Source organism: Misgurnus anguillicaudatus, chromosome 4, assembly GCF_027580225.2.
Source record: "Misgurnus anguillicaudatus chromosome 4, ASM2758022v2, whole genome shotgun sequence".
Lineage (NCBI taxonomy): Eukaryota > Metazoa > Chordata > Actinopteri > Cypriniformes > Cobitidae > Misgurnus > Misgurnus anguillicaudatus.
The window spans coordinates 21,594,302-21,616,620 of record NC_073340.2 but is presented as its reverse complement, the minus strand read 5'-3'; the positions used below and the strand labels follow the sequence as shown (position 1 = coordinate 21,616,620).

General features: G+C 36.5%; 1 protein-coding gene across 2 annotated transcripts in view; it reads right to left on the bottom strand.

The window, feature by feature from the left end:
• The window catches only part of prkcea (protein kinase C, epsilon a), a 79,341-nt gene that overhangs the window by 24,462 nt on the left and 32,560 nt on the right, over positions 1-22,319 (bottom strand). Inside the window, exons 3-10 of one of the 2 annotated variants that reach the window (XM_055175847.2) lie at positions 6,745-6,910; positions 6,203-6,237; positions 5,961-6,049; positions 3,488-3,617; positions 3,242-3,384; positions 2,410-2,509; positions 2,108-2,298; positions 1,829-2,002 (exon numbers count right to left, since the gene is read on the bottom strand). In XM_055175847.2, coding sequence (XP_055031822.1) covers positions 1,829-2,002; positions 2,108-2,298; positions 2,410-2,509; positions 3,242-3,384; positions 3,488-3,617; positions 5,961-6,049; positions 6,203-6,237; positions 6,745-6,910 — 1,028 coding nt within the window. The remainder of the gene's footprint in view (positions 1-1,828; positions 2,003-2,107; positions 2,299-2,409; positions 2,510-3,241; positions 3,385-3,487; positions 3,618-5,960; positions 6,050-6,202; positions 6,238-6,744; positions 6,911-22,319) is intronic. The other variant, XM_055175848.2, reaches the window with a different exon arrangement.

The following is a 22,319-nucleotide window of genomic DNA, read 5'->3' as shown; positions in this document are numbered from 1 at the left end:
GGATGCTTCCTATGGTAAAATCATGCAGTGTGAAACCCCCTGTCGCCGATCCATCGTGCAGTGTTAACACAGCAGCGACTGAACTCTACCCCAGATAGTCATGCTGTGTGAAAAGATCTGTGACCCGATTACTTTGAAAACCGTGCAGTGTGAACTCGGCATTCATTTTAAAACTTGCATTGACATATCTTCACATATCAAAAGATGTATTGTTGTTTGTAAAGTATGTTTGTAAAAATACTTAAATGGTGTAATATAACTAAGGCCTGAATTAATCTACTGTAAACCCTGTCTGGGGAACTGCCCCAGAGGGTTTAGTTTAAGCCAGGACTAGGCCTTGAGTAGTTTTTACAAATACCTTACAAACAATATTATTGGTGTGTATCTTTCTTGAGACAAAACAATGGCACTGCTATATTTTAAGATATGTCAATGCAAGCTGTTTTCAGTTAAGAGAGCTCAAACTAGGCATAACCTGCTCTAAACGTAACATAAAATGTACTCCCAAACTCCGTTAAGCTTTGAAACCTTTGCAAAAGCCTCATGAAAGTCTCATTTGACATCTCAACCACTTTGGAAACAATGATTCATGGGACTGTCACCTAAAACCACATGTGGTATCTTAAGGAACCTGGTTCATATAGTGTCCCAGTCCTTGAGTCAGAATGGCGCCTCCTACTGGAGAGCCTGTGCAACTATTTGAGCAGCTCTGATGAACTCATATATAGTGTGTGGCTCTGCCACCTCCTGGACACATTGATATGCCTGTTTTATTTTTGATTTTATGAAAATGGATTGTGTTCTAAAGAAGAAAGTGCTGGGCAAAGATAAATCGCATACAAAATAAAAGTGATTTTTTTGCATAATTTATGAGTGTGTGCTGTCTCTAATTATTATGTATATATAAATACACACACATTCATGTATGTGTTTAAGAAATATTGGCGTGTTTATATATATATATATATATATATATATATATATATATATATATATATATATATATATATATATATATATATATATATATATATATATATATATATATATATATATATATATATATATATATATATGTATGTATATAGCAAAAAGAGATAACACAGTTTTTAACATTTTTGTCAAAACATAATTTTTTAAGTTATGAAGGTTTAAATCAAAACAAACAAACTGCAGTTTAATTGATATAGTTGATGATATAATTATACATAATATATATAAAATAAAATAAATCTGAAATGAATATATGCATGTGTGTGTGTGGTAAAAAAATACATAATAATTACACAAAGCACACACATATATTATGCAAAAAATTACTTTTATTTTGTATGCGATTAATTGCGATGAATCTTTGCCCAGCACTAGAAATAATAAAATATTGGGTTGGAACATTTCCTTTGGCATAATTTGTAGAGCATTATGCTAGCAACATCTTCATCATGGGTTCGATTTCCTCACACAATAATGCAATGTCAACTAAATAACTGAACGTCACTTTTAGTAAAAGCATCTGCCAAATGTATAAACACAAAAAAAATTATTCCTTAAAAACTACTCATAATGTTTTCATCCAGAAAGTTGTAAAAGTAAGTGATTAATCTGAACAGATTAGGGTCTATAATTTGTGACCCTGTCTATGAATTCCAGGCAAAATTCTCATCATCTAAATATGAGATTGGGAGTATCAAAGGTTGATTTTTACATTGATTTGACATAACTTTACTCAGTCAATATTAAAATATCAGGGTTATGTAACAGTAAATTACAAAAAAGAAATGACTTTAACTGGGTGTTCAGACTGGGTCACACTATATGGCTTTCTTACCTTTGTCTGGAAGCAGCAAAACAGTTGGGTGAGATAAGGATGCTTTCTTGCGAGGGCCAGAATTCGTTTCTCAGTCAAAGTGCAGTCCACATCATCATCTTGCAAGATGACGTCTTTCTTCAGCACCTTCACAGCATAGACTTCATCTGTACCCTTCAGCTCTGCCAACATCACCTATAATATGAAGAAAATCAGAAGAGATGGTGAGGAGGTTTTGAACTGCTTTTAAACCATGAAAATATATTAGCTAATACATAACCGACTCTGAATATCCCTCACCTTGCCGAAGCTGCCTTTTCCCAGCACTTTGATGAAGGAGAAGTTTGCCAGAGTCATCCTCTTCGTCTGGACAGTCTTCACATCTCCATTCTCCTGGCCCTCGATAGCAGCGCTCTGAATGCCGGAGGAAGAGGAGGAAGACTTGTGCTCCTGGCCAAATGACAAAGCCTTACGAATGCTCTCCAGTTCTGCTATAGACAAACACAGGTTTGGGTGCGAAACAGAGCAAAATGACATGACATGAATGACATGAATAATATGACGTAATATGATGAGAATAATATATATGACGTAATCTGTACCTTGGTCGCATGGTGAAGTTGGAGCCGATTTGCAGCGGTCCAAATCCTCTGTTGAGAGGGCTTCTGATATTGGTTGTTGAGGGTCCTGCCCTGGGGTCAGCTAATGAAAAAAACTTTTTTATTATCAACACTAATATTTCAATATTTTTAATTTAATCATTTTCATCATCACTTGCCTCATTTAACTGTATGAATATTTAAATTTGTTATTTTATTATTATTACTTTGTTATTTATCATTATTTAAAGTAATGTCCAGGGGAAAATTTGTAAAATATTTGTTTTTAATTCCCCCTCAAGTTAGATTAATCCATTAAAATATGATGTGTATGGTACAAAATGGACAAAACATTATTTTATTAGATATTTATTAGGTATTTATAGGACAAATTTGGCAAAAAGGCAAACCACAGCATGTTAGGGAATCTGGAAAAAACAAAAAAAGCTTACAGGTAAATGAGCAAACACTAACTACAATTTTATTTATCATTCATATTTATTGATCATCTTTTGTGGTAATATTTTGTAGTCATTGTCCTGAGCGATGTCTTTATAAACTTTGCACCTGTGTTGCGTGTCATTTTTTGCCAAGCTTCCTTAAATTCTTCTCAGACCTGAGCTGTAGCTTTACAATATTTTTAATGCATCTTTAGTAAAATATTTGACTAAAGAGCGAAGATGTCAATGTCAATTGTCTGGTGTCACTTATTTTTAAAAAAATGATAAATATTGGACATCACTTTTGGCCACAACTGTATGACTCCCTTAGCAACATAATCATCATAATCTATTATTGTATCAACATAACAATAAAGATATTCAAGAAGGCATACCTTTTTCCTGCGTTGTGTAGTGTTGGAGATCTTGTCTGGCGTCACTCCGAGATCAGACAGCACTTTAGCAATTTTTCTGGCATCAACACCACAGCTAGGAGCTACATTACTTTCACAGCGCCGATGGACATTCATTTTACAAGCTGAAAAGTGAGCCAGACAGTAAGTGGCTACAGCACATTACAAGAATAAAGGTGCTTGACTAAAAATAACTCTTCACTACTCTGCAGAACTTCTTTCGCTTACCTTTGCATTGCAGTCCCTGCCGCATCAGTCCCCAAAGCAAAGAGCCGCAGTGGTCGCAGAAGGTGGGGACTTTGTAATTGTGAATGCTGAACATGTGTGGAATGTTTACACTGAAACGTTGGGAGCCGACCTGTCACAACAAAACATTATGCAAACTACAATACCCACAATAGGCTTTATGCCCAGCTGCACTACTTCCTGAACTTCAGCCAGCTCCTTGTTTTCTGTCTGCCATTATTGGACAAACTAATCAATCCAGGTGTGCCTGATTATTGTTGTTGTGACTACTGAGGTCAGGCACACCTGGATTAATCAGTTTGTTTGTGACTACTGAGGTCAGGCACACCTGGATTAATCAGTTTGTCCAATAATGGCAGACAGGAAACAAGGAGCTGGCTGAAGTTCAGGAAGTAGTGCAGCTGGGCATAAAGCCTATTCAACTGATCGCTCTGATGAGAAGTTTTTAGTAGTTTCAGGTACATGGGTTATATTGCATAGTGCACAGAACACAGTACTACTTGTGATGTAAAACAGTATGCATTACGTAACAACAAACATTTCTTTTAAACCGAGAGATCTTCTTGTTTATTCACATTTAAGTGGCGTCTAACTATGTCTGAAATTAAAACAAATAATTTCAATCCAATTTTGTGTGAAAAATTAATAAAAAGATGGTAGAGAATCTGTATACATTTTTAAAAATATTATTATTAAAGGGATAGTTCACAAAAAAAAGAAAATTCTGTCATCATTTACTCAACTTCAAGTTCTTCCAAACTTGTACAATTTCTTTGTTCTGCTGAATGCAAAGGAAGACATTAAGGAATTTTTTTAATACCCAAATAGATCTGGGGCACCATTCACATCCATAAAATTATTTTTCCTACTATGGACAAAAACGTCTTCCTTTGTATTTAGAAAAACCAAGAAATGTATACAAGTTTGAGGGTAAGTAAATGATGACAGCATTTTCATTTTTTGCATATCAGCCCATTTTTCTCAACCTCAATCCATCCAAGGTGTATATGATTTTCTTCTTTCAAGCAAACACAAAAACTGCTTTACCTCAGAAGACATTTATTAACTGTTATGGATTAGTTTTTGATGGATGGATGTGCTTTTAAGAAACTTTAAAAATGGGGCACTATCCAATGCCATTATAGAGCTGAAAAGAGACAAGATATTTGACTCCTACTGACCTCGTACACACTGCAAACTTTCAGGAGTGAGAAACGCATTTAAATACATGAGTAAATCCCCTAAATGTTTGTTTCATGTGTGTCAGATCAAGACTCACTCCCAAAAATGTGATGATTGACACAGAGATAACCATAGCAACGTATTGCCGTCTCGCGTGTTTATCACTCACAGCTTTGACCAAAATAATTTAACAGCATTGTGTTTTGCAATAAACCTCCATCTTGGCATTGTGTATTGTCCGCAGCGCGCTGTCTTGCAGTGTTGCCAGGTCCTTGTCTTTTTTGTACTCACATACCATTTTGGCGCTTAAAGCGTTTATGGCTTTTGACTCATGAAGCAATCAAGTTTTTGGTGTTATTAAAGTGTGAAGGTAAAGCATTTGGATTTATTTCAGTTTATTTTTTGGATTTTTCTTATTCGCTTTTTTTTTTGTGCAAGATCTGGCAACACTAGTAAGCAAACGCTTGTGCCTCTGTCATTTCCTGCACCGCGCAAACATAAGACTTTTTCCCCTTCTAGGCATTTATTTTTTCGGAAGAAAGACCTGTCGTGTCCATGATGCACGTTTAAACACTTTATTAACTACTAATTGTTCAGTTCATGTACAAATATCTAAATATTCTTAAATTAAGATGCTTTTTCTTGATGAGCAAAACGACCCAAGAAAATAAATCTAGTTTTTAGACACCAAAGATATCAAATTTAAGTGATTTTGTGCATAAAACTAGCAAAAAAATTGCCAATGGGGTAAGCTAATTTTTCTTGAATGTTTCTTGAATTTAGTGTTTAAGAAAAATGTTCACAATTTTTTGCTTACCCCATTGGCAGATTTTTTTGCATTTTTTATGAACAAAATCACTTAAATTTGATATTTTTGGGTCGTTTTGCTCATTAAGAAAAAGCATCTTAATTTACGAATTTTTTTTGTTGATATTTTTACTTAAAACAAAACAAAAAAAAAAACTAAAAAATAATTTTTTGCAGTGTATACCCCTAGGATGGCTTGATGGTGAATAAAATAAAGGCTGATTTTCCTTTAATCTCAATACATTTTACAAACTAGTAATAGAAGGTCCAATCAATCGCATTGTTTTGTGTATTCTGGTATTCTATAGGGTGCCATGTTGCATTTTGCACATTGGTGGACATCCATAGTCATGCTTTAAACATAAATCTTTATAATGCTCAGTTAACATGCTGTATAGTGCAGAAATAGTAGTTACGCTATTCCTAAAGTATTTGCTTCTGTAGGTGAGATGCATTGGTAACAAACCTCTTCAGGAGTGTCTTCCTGTTTCTTCAAGCCAGCACATTTTGTTATAATGAGTTCGTGGCATCTCTTATGGACCACACAGGTACACACTGAGAGATTTGGACAATATGATAACAGTATAAAAGGCAATCCAGGAGAAATGCATTTGCATGGTAATCAAACAATCTTTTTCATTGGATTCAGTACTTAAAGAAACAATATGGATAATTACAATTTTATTTCAGTTAATGAGTCCAACTCACCCTGACACTGATAACCCTGTTTTCCCAACACACCCCTGCAGAACCAGAGTGAAATAAATGCATTAGATAAACTCATCATATAGTAAACTGTAACATGCAGTTCTGTGTATGACCAGCAGAGGGAATCTTTTGCTACAATACAGACATCTATAGCTGAGTCTACCGGAGTGACCTTTTAATAGACAAACAAGCAACATTTGTGTGGACCCAAACAGATGCACTATTTACCAGGTACACAAATTGCTAAACTAAACACATGTTATTACAGAAATAAACTTTTTGCTGGCGTATAAATAAACTGCAGGCATCTTTCTGATCTGTGAATGCACAGGTCAATATTGACATATAGGAAAGTGGTCTTAATTTGCTGAACCATTTAATAATAATTTTCATCACAAAAACTCTTTTGTTGTAAGGATGGTTAAGTAGCATTTAAATGTATCTTGCTTCATCTTAAAAAAAATTACAAAACCGGGCTTTTTATAATAAAGGTGGCCCTGTATAGTGAAAGGGCAACAGGTGAGGTGAGTTAAGCATCTTACCAGATGAAATCCCTGCAATGGGAGCAGTAGGTGGGCTGTCTCAGGTAAGTGGCCATGAACTTGTGTCCGTTAACCTGATGGACACGCCTCCGGACCGCCCCCTGCCGTTTCCGCGGCCGCATCCGCTCTCGAAAGACTCTCTCCTCATTTTCATTGGATGTCGCAGCTGCCATGAAAAATGAAAGGGGGTTAAGTGGGTCTATCTTAGCCATGCTTAAAGTTCAAAGGTGTAGCGGAGGATTTTCTCGAATTTTAGAAAAGAACCGCCTTCTCCACTTTTTAAAAAATGCAATTGCGCAACACTCCTGATTGACAACTAGGAGGACCAATAGTCTTGATGATCCACCCGGAAAAAGAAAATCCTCCGCAATACCTTTAAAGGGGACATTTCACACAACTTTTTTAAGATGTAAAATAAATCTTTGGTGTCCCCAGATTATATATGTAAAGTTTTAGCTCAAAATACCATATAGATCATTTATTATAGCATGTTAAAATTGTAACTTTGTAGGTGTGATCAAAAATTGGTCTCCTTTACAATGCAAATGAGCTGATCTCTGCACTAAATTGCAGTGCTGTGGTTGGATCGTGCAGATTAAGGGACGGTATTATCCCCTTCTGACATCACAAGGGGAGCCAAATTTCAATGAGCTATTTTTTCACATGATTGCATTGAATGGTTTACCATAACCAAGTTACCGAATTGTTCTTTTTCACATTTTCTAGGTTAATAGAAGCACTAGGGACCCAATTCTATGTTCCCTGACATCAACAGCTTTAAACCCATATATAAAATCACCTAAATAATATAAAGAACATTCTGTGAAAATATAACCTTGATATCCTTAATATTGACTGAGTACGGGCACAGATTGAAATCAATGTAAAACCAATAATCGAAATCGAACTTTGATGCTTCTATCCTAGTAATTAGATTGTGACTCTTCAGTATGGATTTTATAGAAAGGGTCACAAATATCCACATACTCTGTTAAGACACTGGTCAGTCACCAAACAAAATGGTCCTTAAACATCCTCATGATCTAAAGTCAAACCCAACAAGCAGAGAGCTTGAACAAACACATCATTGATCTCATGCCCTCTTCCCCTCACTTTGCCCCTTTAAGAGCTGCAATAATTGTGTACATGTGTGTTGCTCATGAGAGGAACTGGAAACCAAGGACCACCTGACCCTCCATGTGACCACTGCAGCTCTATGCATTCCAGGAGTCAGGTGATGCCTTTGAGGGCTAGACAGCATGCTTTCATCACACAGCAAGTGTGAATTACATTCATATCACTACACTCTTAAAAATAAAGGTGCTTTACGATCGCTGTGAAGAACCTTTTAAGCACCTTTATTTTTATTATTAATGTGTGTTTTGTGGCAGTGCCCATAATATATGTGTGTGTGTACTGGTATATATGGTTTACAAGGACATAAATATGTATAATCACATTGATAACAACGTAAACATGGCTTAAAACATACTAAATGGTCATTTTTTTATAAGTGCTCTACTCAATCCACCACTCAAAGGAGAGAGAGACTACAAACTTTCTCTTGTTTAGTTCTAATAAACTTATCAAACTCCACCTCCGCTTCTTGTCTTTCTGTGCAGCGGTGTATATGTGTGGGCTGGATTATTTTAATGCTGTCTGTAAAGACAGAGCCGCTGCAGAGGTGTTATTACGTCTGAAATCTCTCCATACAGCCCCTATAGAGGTACTAGGTTAGATATTTATATCTAAAGATGTTTAATATTAACAAGATGCGTCACTGCTATAGCTATGGGGGAGATCGCAATGGTCAATATGGCCGCTAAAAGACTTTGGGTAGGTCATACAATTACCAATTCGAAGATCCTTTTGGAAACACAGTGAGTGTGTGAATATCTGTGTATCTGCTGTCTGTCTCATGTCAGGATGTTCCTGGGGAAGTTGTGTGTGCACGTGTTGTCTGATATTAGACAGTGTCCTGTCTTATGGAACAGGCAGCTGCTTAGGAGAGAAGCACAGCGGCTAAAAGCACCATTAGTGGGATAGATGTGCTTATATAATACATTATCCATCTGCTCAAAACGCAAGGCTTAACCACAGCACACCTCTACCTGCGTCTTCCAGCACAACCCTGTTCACCTTAAGCCCTTTTCACACACAAATTCCGTAAAATACACGGCATATGAATCCTGGATTTTTCCGGAATAGTTAGATTTTTTTTCATTCACTGCCAAATTTATCCGGCATGTGACAGTCCCGGAAAGACACGTGACCTATTGAAAGTCCCGCCCTCTCTTCTACGCAGCGTCTGAAGTTTGCATATTATATATTATTTCTCCCTCCAAGAACCACTCGCGTGCACTTTTGTTTATGATAAGATAATTAAGGAGCGCGTGACGCACCGTTCTAATGCTGGTGAATGATCTCAGCTTCAGAGTGGATATTTGACGAGCTCCCTGAGCTCGTTTTTATTACAGTTTTCAGACATTTCTCATCGTGATTGTTTATATGCATTTAAAACCCGCATTTTGAGGAGCTGAACGACTTGTTGGGATGACGCACGGGTATTTTTCGTTTATTATAGCTCAAATGAGCACGTGACGCGATATTCTTTTATGCTGCTGAATGATCTCCGTTTTAGCGCAGTAAGTAATGAGCTAACTTACCTGATATCTGCTTTAGTCCAGTTTGCTGACATTTCTCGTCGTGAATGTTGTAAATCCCTCATTTTAAAGAGTTGAACCAACTTCATGTTGCCATGACACGCGCGTCCTAACTACAGCACGTTCCTCATTGTTTATGCATGTCATTTATCATTTCCTGATAACTGCGTCAATCTAGTTTGCAACATTTCTCGTGATGAATGTTTATATGCATGTTATCTCGTTGTAAGGAGCTGAACCATAACTTGTGTTGTGATGATGACGCGCGCGTCCTTACTTCGACACGCCCATTACGGCATTCTTGGGGCTTTTTGTTCACACAGAGGGTTACCCGCGTATCTTACTAGGTCCTCTTTCCGGCAACGATCCCAGAAGATTAACGGAACGAGTTTTTGTTCACACAGATGATTGTCTGGCAATTTTACGGGTATTTTCTGGGACCAGAGGTCTGTGTGAATGAGGTTTTAGAGGACCACAAATACACACTGATTAGGGCTGTGCAATCGTTATTTGATTTTCAATTAAAAAATTTCAATTTAAGGTGAAACAATTATTAAGCAATTCAAATATAAATTGCCTGCTGCTGGACTGATGTGTTTGTAAGGCACTTCGAAGGCACCACTGCTTTGACACGTGTAGCCTATTGCAACACTTACTTAAGAAAAGGGTTAAATAAATGCATGTTTTCAAAGTTACAGATGAACCGTGTTAAATAATCATGATTATGATTTTAATCAAAATCGAGCAGCCACAACACTGATATGAGAGCAATTATATGTGAATGTAAAGTTAAAGTAAAATAAAAAAGGCTGCCTACCAATATTCTTACTTAAGTGTGCAGCTCAGACAGTTCAATCTTACTTAAAGGAAAACACCACAGTTTTTCAATATTTTACTATGTTCTTACCTCTACTTAGACGAATGAATACATACCTATCTTTTTCAATGCATGCACTTAATCTTTGTACAGTGCGTCGTGAATATGTTAGCATTTAGCTAGCCCCATTCATTCCTTAGGATCTAAACATGGATGAATTTAGAAGCCACCAAACATTTCCATATTCTCTCTTTTTAAAGAGTTACATGAGTAGTCACACCAGTAAGTATGGTGGCACAAAATAAAACATGGTGATTTTTAAGCAGATAAAACATGAGAACTATATTGTATGGCGGAAGAGAACTTAGTTTGCGGCACTTCGACCTCGGCACGCAGTAACATCATCACTTCTGACTTATCCCCCTCTCGCTCAAACTTCTGTCAATATTACTGCAACCACGGTCGAGACCGCCACGTTTTATTTTGTGCATCCATACATACTTGTGTAACTACTCATGTAACAGTCTTTAAATAGGGAAAACATGGAAGTGCTCGGTGGCTTCCAAATGTATACCTGCCTGGATCCCAAGGAATGAATGGGGCCAGGCTAAATGCCAACACATTCACGACACGCTATACAAAGATTAAGTGCATGCATTGTATGTATTAATTAGTCCAAGTTGAGGTAAGAACATAGTAAAATATAAAAAAACAGTGGTGTTTTCCTTTAATTACTGGGAGACACATAGGTTTATGGTTACAGTATTAGAATATCACATTGTAAGTTTGCTACCATATTGCTTGACTACATGTCCTTTAGTCTCAGTAGAGACAACAGTCTTTTATACAAAGTACAATAAATGTAAAATAAATGTTAACATACCAAGCTAATATAAAAAAAAAAATTAAGGCTATTAATAAAATGTGCTTTTGCGGGCAACTCACAGACTCTGTGCGAGCAACCTGGTGCCCGCGGGACACAACTGGTCTAAATAGTACAAAATCAAACACGGTGCCATGTGTTTAACTTTTTCAGTTGGCAAACGCGAGGCACAAGACTGTGACATTCACTGTTCCTGCCAACCAACCCAGCCATGTCGCAAGCCCTCTGACGCCTATCAATGCCAAGCTGAATGATGCATGGATCATCCACCACTAGCTGTTATAGGTGGACTGTCATTGAGATATAAGCAGATTTCCAGTCCCTTTCTCTATCTCTGATTGATGCCATTTTAATTGGTCCCATGCTGTGCTCTGGCTGGATTAGAGAGTGCTTGTGGGTGGCGTGTCTAGGGCTGAAGTGGCATCGGCGTGGGTGGTGGCTGCCCCGAGCTTCTCGTAGCTGTCTGACCGTGGGCGATGTACACACTCTCATCAGCTCAGCCGTCCACTAGCCAGAAAGGCGAACAGAGGGTGTAATATAGACAGACAAAAAGAGAAACAAAGGGAGGTGTGGAGCGATGAGTACAGTGTCGATGGAAAGAAGAGAACGTGGAGTGCACATACGGTTGTTCAAGATCACCATGGAAACTGTCACTAGGGAATGTGTAAGTCTGATGTCATGCATTCTCACCTGGTGCATACCATCAGACTTAAATAAGACAGACAATAGGTGTAAAAGTGTGACTGTGTTTTCTGTGTCCTTTGTTGAACATATATACGTGTGTGTGTGTATAAATGTATATGTATATGTATGTATAAATATAAATAAATAAATAAATATATATATATAAATATATATAAATATATATATATATATATATATATATATATATATATATATATATATATATATATATATATATATATATATATATATATATATATATATGAGAGAGAGAGAGAGAGAGAGATGGCTTTTTTCAGTATACTCTTCTGTTCTGTTCCTGTTTATATAACTCAATGGTTGCGCATTGCGTAGAGCGCCGCAAAGGTCACGGGTTCAGTTCACAAGGAACATACATATTGATAAAATGTATACCTTGTAACTTACACTTTATGTTGCTTGTAAAAAAAGTTCCTGTCAGATGTATATGGGTTGTAATAATCCATATTTTGAAACTTTTTCAAAACCATGTATACACGTGTCTATACAGTATGGTTCTGTTCCTTCTGAAACACAGATCTGGGAATCTCCATAGACCTGAGTCAGAAAAGGCTGCACAATTAATTTAGTACAAACATCACTTGCTCCGTGTACTATGTTTGAAAGTTCTTGTTTACTTCTAATTTTCCCCCAGGTTTTTCTTTCCATTTGTGGAAAGATTTGTTCACTCTTTTTCTTAAACCTGCTGGAGTTTTCTTTGCTAACCACTACCTACAGTACATAGTATTCAATGCATTGTTTGAAAGTAGCTTTGTGTTATAAAAGCACAGAAAACTGATAAATTAACAAATATTTATTATTTATAACGAAAAAAAATTAACCAGGATGCCTCAACAAACTTTCAAGAGGGCTTCAGGATGACTTAACATTTTATATATGAAACAAAACAAACATTAAAATAAGCTAAAACAAGTAAAAATAAATAGATTTCATTTTTTGTGACATACACAACTGTCTAGTTAGATACATCTCTAAAACATCTTATTTGGTAGAAATTGTGAGTGGGGGGCAATGGGAGCCTTGAAGTGAAAACGTTGAGGTCCTGTGATTATATACATATAGTACTAAACAATGATAAAACACTAGGACTGGGTATCGATTCAGATGGTCCAGAACGATTCGATTTCAATTCACAAGCTATCAAATAGAGAGATTTCGATTCTCTATTCAATTTTCGATTCCGGTTCTCGGGTAGGTTTTTATACTCGATTCTCAATTCAACTCAATGAATATAGATTTAATACAAATAATATATTAATAAAAAAAGAACAGTGAACGGCAGTTTACAAGTGGGTAATTAATAAAAATAAATTAAAAGCCACAACACTAACGTCGTCTTGTTTATAAAATCTAAAATGCTTCCATACTTCTGACTTTTTATGTGAAGGTGGCATCAACATTGATGAAGCACCTGAAAATGCCATTTTAAAAGGCGCATGTCACCCGTAGAAACATTAATCTTTATTAAAAGTGTGTCATATTTGTAGTCGAAATGTAACATACATTTTGAATTTGGTGCCTATTTGACCGAGAAAAGGGGTGTTTGTAGTCTCACCCCCTCAGCAAAGACATTGGACTTCCTGCTTTCAATGATGGTGCAAAATGATGATTTTTACATCATTGAAAGAAGGAAGTGCAACACTGAAATTTGTATTTATTCTGTCTCAGCGGAAACTGAGAAAATAATGCACGACCATTGAAAAACATGACTGGGGTTCTAACTATACAAAGCTTAATGAAAATGGATGAAGTGTCCCTTTAAGCACTGAATGAATGAATGGCAGGCTCCCCTCTCAGCTTAAAATATGTCGCAGTGTTGTGTACAAGAAAACTAGATCATGTAATCTTCATGTGTGCAGTACTACACAGAAAGCTCAGCGGATTTGGCTGGAATTTCAATGCATGGCACGCACAAAGTTTACATATCCCTTGCCGTTTGCATGTTTTTGTAATACATAACACGTTTACAGTAGGCACTATAGTTAAAGTGCAAAAAAACTGTTAAGTGTGAGAAGGAAAGGAAAAAGGAAAGGGAAAGAAATGATAAAGATTCTTTTGGACACCTTCAGTTGTAGTTAAGTCACATTAGGGCCATCACATTATAACGATAACTATAACTATAAAAAATATAGTTTTAAAAATCGTTATAGTTATTGTTATAATGTGAATGGCCCTCTCCCTTTTGTCCATGTTTTATTTTTAATTTTATGACTGGCCCCCGGTGTCAGTTTTATTGTGTGAGATGGGAGAGTTGGGAACAATGTGCTGATCCAACAGCAATGAAAACTGAGCGCTGATAACATATCCACTAGAATATGTGTTAGAAGTTGGTATAGTTTGATATAGTAGATGACAGAAATAAATTAACCGTTTAGGGTGCAAAACTCTGTTTAAAAGAGTATTAATGACACACTGTAATGTGTGATGTTTTTTAAAAATAATGTCTTTAAAACTAAACATGCAAATGTGCTATAAAACTATTGAAATATCTACTTTAAATCTCAGAGGGTACTTGAAGTAAATACTTTAGATCAAGGGGGTTCGGCTGAGAAGTTTGAAAACCCCTGGTTTAAGCAAAAGACAAGAAATAATAATGGATAAACAAAATGTTTATTTGCTTGTTTACAGGTCAAATTGACCTTTAACAAGATCTGTAATTAATTGAAATTAGAGTTCCCTTCAGAAACACATTCATATAAGATCTTTGTGTCCATAACACGGAACGGCAGAAACAAAATAAAAAATGTCCAGCTGTCAATCGCATGTAGGGAGCAAAAGTTGTCAGAGTCTGATTTTTGGCCGGTCAATTTCTTACATGAAAAAAATCTGCAATGCGATCATCCACCACTGTTAGACTCACCAGTGTGTTTTTTTTGTCAGAATGTAGCTCAATGTACCAAAATCTGGGCACTATTCTTTTTCTGGCTATCGTTCTGATGGATTTGTTGTGGTTTTATAACCTAAATATGGTCTGTTTCACTTGCCCAGAACCGCATGATTTGGAATCACAGCCACAGCTTCCAAATGCAAATGGGTGATTCTCGCGAAATAAGATTTATGACGTGTCATGAAACATTTTGATAAAAAAAGTTAATGCAAAGTACGAGTATCAAAAGAAGAAGCATACAGTTACAAACATCTCTTCATGTACTATTTTGTACATGATTTCAAATGACATCATACAAACCAATTTTGTTTTTTTTCCACATTTAAGGGGAAAATTTTCATTACCGCAACGTGTCCATGACTGGATTTGGGTTCTTTGACATGGAAATATTTATAATTAAAAAATGTAAAAAAATAAAAAGCTTCAGTGCATGTTATACTATAAACAATTACAGTAAAGAAATATTTTGGTATTTGGTGATCATTGGTAAATGTAGAGACAATAATAAGGAATATAAATGTGTTCAAGAAAAATTCTCTCAATCAACAATTTTCAATCATTGTTTAAGCCCTCAAGGAACTTACATTTTCAAAAAAAAAAAGTTATTTTTTCTATCCAGATAAAAGTTAGAAATATTGTTTGTCATACTACCTAGACAACGTTTTAGTTCTCATTACCAAACCATTAGTTTGTAAATGCATATATTTAATGTAATATCATGTTGCGGTAATGATAATTTTTATAATGATAATAAAAAAAATGTAAATCATTCTTTATGAAATGTTTTTTTAAATCCTCTAAAAATAATGGTTATAGTAAGTTCAGACCTTTATCTTATATGTGCAAAAATAATTTGGCTTCAATGGCTTTTTAAAAAAATCTGATGCTGGACACCTTTCTAAGTCTGGATTTCTTGAGAATCACCCAAATGCAACACTTAAAATCAATTCCAGACCTTTAACATGCTTTAAATAATTCAACAAATAGCCTATACCTGTCCATAAAACAGTTTTTAAGTCAACTGTTCCATTACTTTTGGCCTCTTTAAAAAAGCTTACATTACATTTTAAACAGCTGTAATTCCTAAACCCGGACATTATATGACTACAACTGGAATACATTTTGGAAAACAGCTTAAATAACACAAAATGTGCTTTTGTTTCAATATTTATAGAGCTGACTATATGTGTGCTGTACTATAATAATATACACACACAAAGAATATCAGCTGATATATCGTTATCAGACTTTTTACACCCTAATATCTGTATCGGGATCGTACAAAAAAAAAAAACATAAAAACATATCAGTCGGGCTCTAGATGGTACACTGTTAGTGGCATCTTTAACTGTGACAAATACTGTATGTGATGGTATGGGCAAAATGGTTAAGCACTGATGTCTCTCTTTGGCAAGCTTGACAGGTGGTATTACAGTCATATTACTGTGCTGCAGTGGCAAAGAGATCTGAGATGTTATCTAACTTGCCATCTGTCACATGACTCATTTTTTTGCAATTTACAAAATGGACATATTATTCTGATAAGGCTCTTTGACTACATTAAAGTATCTTTCTACTGGTAGAACAGATTTTATACATAAACAATCATTTCTTAACATGTATGTACTGATGAATGGTGTCTTTTACAGCTAGATTTGAATTACAAAGATATTTGGCAAAGCCGCTGCTCTATGACTTATCTGAATACGCTTTACAATAGCAGTGTCATTGTTTAGATTTTGACCTTGTTCAATCTTTCATCCAATCTCTCCATCGCTCTTTCTTTCTCTCCTGCTCTCAGACCTCTCACCCACTCTATCCATCGAAAAGTGTGAGCTCACAGGCTCGTTTCCATGACAACCCCTGCAATCTAAACCATCTCAGAGCCTAAGCCTCCCCGATGAACAAACACACGTAATGAACGCAGAAGATCCCCTGCTCTCCATGCAGAAAGACAGACTTAAAAAAAAAGAGACAGAAGATGGTAAGGTGATGAGATAAGGTGAGAGCTCGGAAAAAATAAAATTGATGGAGAAAATTAAGCGCACTGCAGCCTTCAATTCAAGAACTCATTAAGAGTAAGAGAAAAAGAGAGAGAAATGTAAAATCTAAAAATAGCTGATACCACCTCTCCTTTCAGCCCTGCATACATTTGCATAGTAATTGAACAGAATCGGAAACACACCAAGCACATAAACTCTTGGAGAAAGTTTAAGTGTGGGCAGAACAGGAAGTTGAAGGGGCAGCCAATCACAGAACAGAGGGATAGAACTGAGGTTAAAGCAGTTCTTAAGGGTTTATCATGGTTGTCCCACTATGCATGTTTAACTGTAACGCGTTTGTGTGTGTTTATAAAATAGTAGTTCATCCAAATATGAAAATTCTCTTGGAATGTATTCATGCTTAATATGTTACGTAGCATCGATGATCGATCATGAAAATGATGATCATGTTGGTTTATTTATTTATTTATTATGGATATGGCGGCATTTGGATGGCTGGTTAGCATTACAAGCGCATCTGATAGTAAAGACTGGGTCTGGAGATGCGTGTTTGACGTCGTGTCGAGCTACGCAGACCAGCGTATGACATCAGTAACGTTACCATGCGTGATTCAAAAACAAACGGCGCGGTAGCAACCCACCGATCCCGTGAAGCCGGTGTAGCAGCCGATCCTGTTCCCCTCGGAATGTCTGTTGCCCCTCCAGTTGATAAAGCGTGTCTGCTGACAGCGCATGTGCAGGCATCGCAGATTAGCTGGGTGTTTTTTATTTATTTTATTTTTAGTATGGTACAACATATGTACAGAGTTTATACAAACTAATACAGCTTACAACAATTAAAACTATATAATAAATATTAAGAAAAAACAGCTGTGTAGGCTACAGAAAGCGAGAAGGGGAACAAAAGCGCGCTGTTTATGATGCACATCCACAAAGGGAGTTAAACTTTCTGTACATAACTAAGTTGAAAACTTAGTTGAAGTCTTGCATTTTATGCAGATAGATGCATGTTGTACATATGTTGTATAAAGGCTTAATATTATGTAGAGTGCGTCATGTAGAAAGCGCTTCGGTTTGTGTTTATTAACTTAACCCTTTAGTTTCACTTCATCACGCAGCTATTCCTGTAAGGGGTTTATTTTAAAAACATTTAATTCATTAATAGTCTAGTATGTGTTCATTGTTCTCTCATAGTTTCTTCAAAATTAAGTTTTATTTGAGTGCTTTTAATAAAAATATTTTCATTTTCACCATGACATGTACACCCCGCCCCCAGTTAATCGAGTACTCATTCTTCAGACCTATGGATTAATCAAAATAAAAAAATGACATTTATGCAAATCCCTATTATCCTCATGCCGAGTTTACACCAACCGTGTTTTGGGCGTCAAAATCGCGTCTACCGCGCCTAGTTTGCCGCTTGAACACTTTGAATGCATTCGCGCGTATAGAGCGGAGTAGACGCGCGGAAAAAGCAAGCAGTTGACGCGAGTCAGAGGCAAACTCCGCTTCTTGTGGGAGGGGCAAGTGCTATGCGGTTGTCTGTTTGCAAGATGACTGATGTTGATTGTGCATTTATCGAGAAAGTTACCGTTTTGTATGTGGTAACCTTACTATAGGGGAAAATAAACAGTGCGGGTCGATAAATGTCACGTGACTCAAAAGTGAAACGTGTATTACAGCTTACCAGGTTGCCCGATGTCCTCACTGACACTCTTCCAAGCGAGGTCCTTTTTATTCCTGTCTCCTATAGAAATAAGAACTTGTGTTGTATAGCTCCGGGTGACTGCTTATGGACAATACCAAGCGTTGGTTGAATGAGTGCCTCCGGGCGGGGCTGCCACCACAGCAGCAAGCAGGCTGCTGATTGGTTAACGCGGCGCAAATTTCCGCCAACCTTCAAATTTTTCAACTCGGGCGTCAGCGGCAAAGTCGCGTGAACCGCAAAATGCACAAAAAACACATTCGCGCATACTGCGCACAACACTCAATTCGCGCCTTTCGCGCGAGCTTCACGCTCGAAAGAGGCGTAAACGCGTATTCCGTGCCACGCCGAACGCCTCTTCCGCGCAGCGGGACCTCCTGACGCGCGTCAACGCGCCTTCACATTGACTTAACATTGAAATCACTCGCACTTCACGCCTCTACTGCGGTTGGTGTAAATGCAGCATCAGACATGTTTGCAAAGATTTTTTTCAAACTTACAGCGTGCGTCTCCCTCAGACTGTAAACGAAGTCTGGGCCCACAACCCCCCCCCAAAAAAAAACAAAAAACAGCTAGGGCGCACCAGATAACACGTCAGCCACGTCGTACTTCATCAGCGTTACTGCAGTCACGTGACTTTAGTCTCGCGCATGCACTTCACAACATACGCGGAAGAGAAGACAATGCTGAATAACGTTGTAATTTTTGGACCAAAATGTATTTTCAATGCTTCAACACATTCTAACTGACCCACTGATGTCACATGGACTACTTTGATGATGTTTTTATTACCTTTCTGGATATGGACAGTATACCGTACGTAGATTTTCAATGGAGGTTCAGAAAGCTCTTGGACTAAATATAAAACATCTTACGAGTTTGGAACGACATGAGGGTGAGTCATAAATGACATTATTTTCATTTTTGGGTGAACTATCCCTTTAAAGCACATGAAATGGGCATTGAGAAAACCGGATTTAGAAATGGGTTATTTCTGCCATGTGTATTTATTTACAAACAACAATTATGCAATATAATTAGCATGACTTCATGTGTCACCACTGTTAAAGCTCACCTACAAGATCTTTCTATCTCCTAATCCATGGTTAGTCTCTCACTATTTTGAGACAGTAGGTCCAGAACAACTTATATGCTCCACCCAACAAAAATGCGTGCTCACATACAAAGTCACTTATCCCTTTTCCAACCTGTATTAGTTTAATACGGCTAAATGTATTGAAGATGCGATGAGTCACAGGTCTGAATACATTCGGCTGATGAGAGGATATTAATAGAGGGAGATAAAGATAGATTCAAAGCGTCTGTCACCTCCAATCAGAAGGCTCAGCTGATAAAAGCTAAAGTGACAAATTTATGCAAAGCAGGTGGGAGATGAGATGCTTTATTGGTCTCTTTTCCTCTACAGAATATCAAGATTTATGTGTGCATGAACACACTAAAGCAGAGAAAGAGACATAAATATATTTAGTTCATCTGAATGAACCATCTGTGACCACTGCAGCTCAAGTGAGAAGAAGCTCTTATCGTCAGTCTATAAACCGAGACGTTTTAGTGCTGAATTGGTTTTGGTTGGACGCAGGGTCAGGCAGGTATGAACGTGAGTAATTGTACAGACAAGCGGCAGCGCTTGAGCTATTCTGGTCAGCCTAGCTTGAGGTGCGACTGAAAATAGCTCGACTGCCCTTCATATCTAGAGAGACTGTCTGGCCTGTGTGTGTGTGTGTGTGTGTGTGTGTGTAAGACTGATTGATTGGATCTGTCTGTTAAAACAACAAAACACCTCCCACCTCTGGCTACCAAAAACTGCTCTCACCTGCTTATGGTGGTGTGCTCATCATAGCAGCGAAGATCAAAGGTCATGACCTAAAAGGGTCATGAATGGAATAGTGTTGTCTAATATATTAAGTGCTTTTATTGGTGCTTTTAAGCTGTCCCTGGTCAAGGAGAAAATGGGATACCTTATATATTCAAGTATATTTCCTACATACACTGTTAACCCAGATATTGTCTTTACTTAAACAATGAAGTAAACATCACTTAATATTTTGTGTTTTGCACATATACTTAAAAAATCTTAGTTTATTTAACTTTTAAGCGTATAAAATCCATTAAACTAAAACATTCAAGTGAAATGAAATCAATACATGTTGAAAAATAATACCCATGATACATTGTGCCTAAATATTTTGCTTTTTAACAGAATAAGAACATATAAGAACTACTTAAATATTTGTTAAAGTGGTGGTTCAATGGCATTTCGTGCATTCTGACTTATTAACACAGTTATAGAGTTGTTTCCTTATGCTAAACATAGGCAAAGTGTCAAAAAAGCAGTTGGATGTGTTACAGAGTATTTCTGTGCCGAATGCACTTTTGCCAAAATCATTTTTTTTCGATTACGAGTCTATTTCATGGGTTTCTATACGTATCACTTATTGATATGGGCACTTCCCCCGGAAAACCCTGCCCACCTGTCAATCAGCGGGAGACACTAGAACTGGCAAACATCACATCACGCAACAGCTTTGTTTAATTTCAAAACTCAACAATGGCACTAAAGAAGAAGTGTGTTTTTGGATGTAAGTCCCAACCGGGTCATGAGTTGCATGCGGTAAGTAAGACTTCTGTCTTATGTTGGAAATAGGTGCGTGCATATTATATAAATGACACGAACATGTAGTGAATCATAAGTTAAACAGTGTGTTTAGTGTTGAATGACTCGTACTTGCTCCTCCCGCGGCAGTAACTCCTCTTTCATTTTTTCTTAAGTTATTGGAAAAAAAACAACAAAAAAATCTAACGACTCCTCTGAGATATAAAGGATGTAATACTCCAGATTAACATAAAAAATACAGAAACAGTGTGTGTTTTGTAAGCTTTAAGTCATAGATGTTTAAGCTCTTATATTATTAAATGTTCTTATATTATTAAAATCAGTCATGAATTTTGGGTTATAATGCCAATTATAGCACTAAAAGTAACTCTGCTAACTAAATGGAGATGTCGGACAGAGCAATTGATATTACAAATTATTTAAAGGTAAATCAACTTAAAATTAAGTTTACTGAATTTGCTGAATTAAGTTGGAATTACAAGAAAATTTAATTTAAATGTACTCATTTAGTTCACATTACTTTTCAGTTACATGTTTTAGGACAACTTTCCTAAAAAAATTTAAGTAAATCCATCTTGTCCTGGATTACAGTGTATAAACATTAATGACATTAATTTTGAAATTAAACAAAGCTGTGTCGCGTGATGTGATGTTTGTAAGTTCTAGCGTCTCCCGCTGATTGATGGGTGGGCGGGGTTTTCCGGGGGAATTGCCCATATAAAGAAGTGATGCGTATAGAAACGTGCATATTATATAAATGACACGAACATGTAGTGAATCATAAGTTAAACAGTGTGTTTAGTGTTGAATGACTCGTACTTGCTCCTCCCGCGGCAGTAACTCCTCTTTCATTTTTTCTTAAGTTATTGGAAAAAAAACAACAAAAAAATCTAACGACTCCTCTGAGATATAAAGGATGTAATACTCCAGATTAACATAAAAAATACAGAAACAGTGTGTGTTTTGTAAGCTTTAAGTCATAGATGTTTAAGCTCTTATATTATTAAATGTTCTTATATTATTAAAATCAGTCATGAATTTTGGGTTATAATGCCAATTATAGCACTAAAAGTAACTCTGCTAACTAAATGGAGATGTCGGACAGAGCAATTGATATTACAAATTATTTAAAGGTAAATCAACTTAAAATTAAGTTTACTGAATTTGCTGAATTAAGTTGGAATTACAAGAAAATTTAATTTAAATGTACTCATTTAGTTCACATTACTTTTCAGTTACATGTTTTAGGACAACTTTCC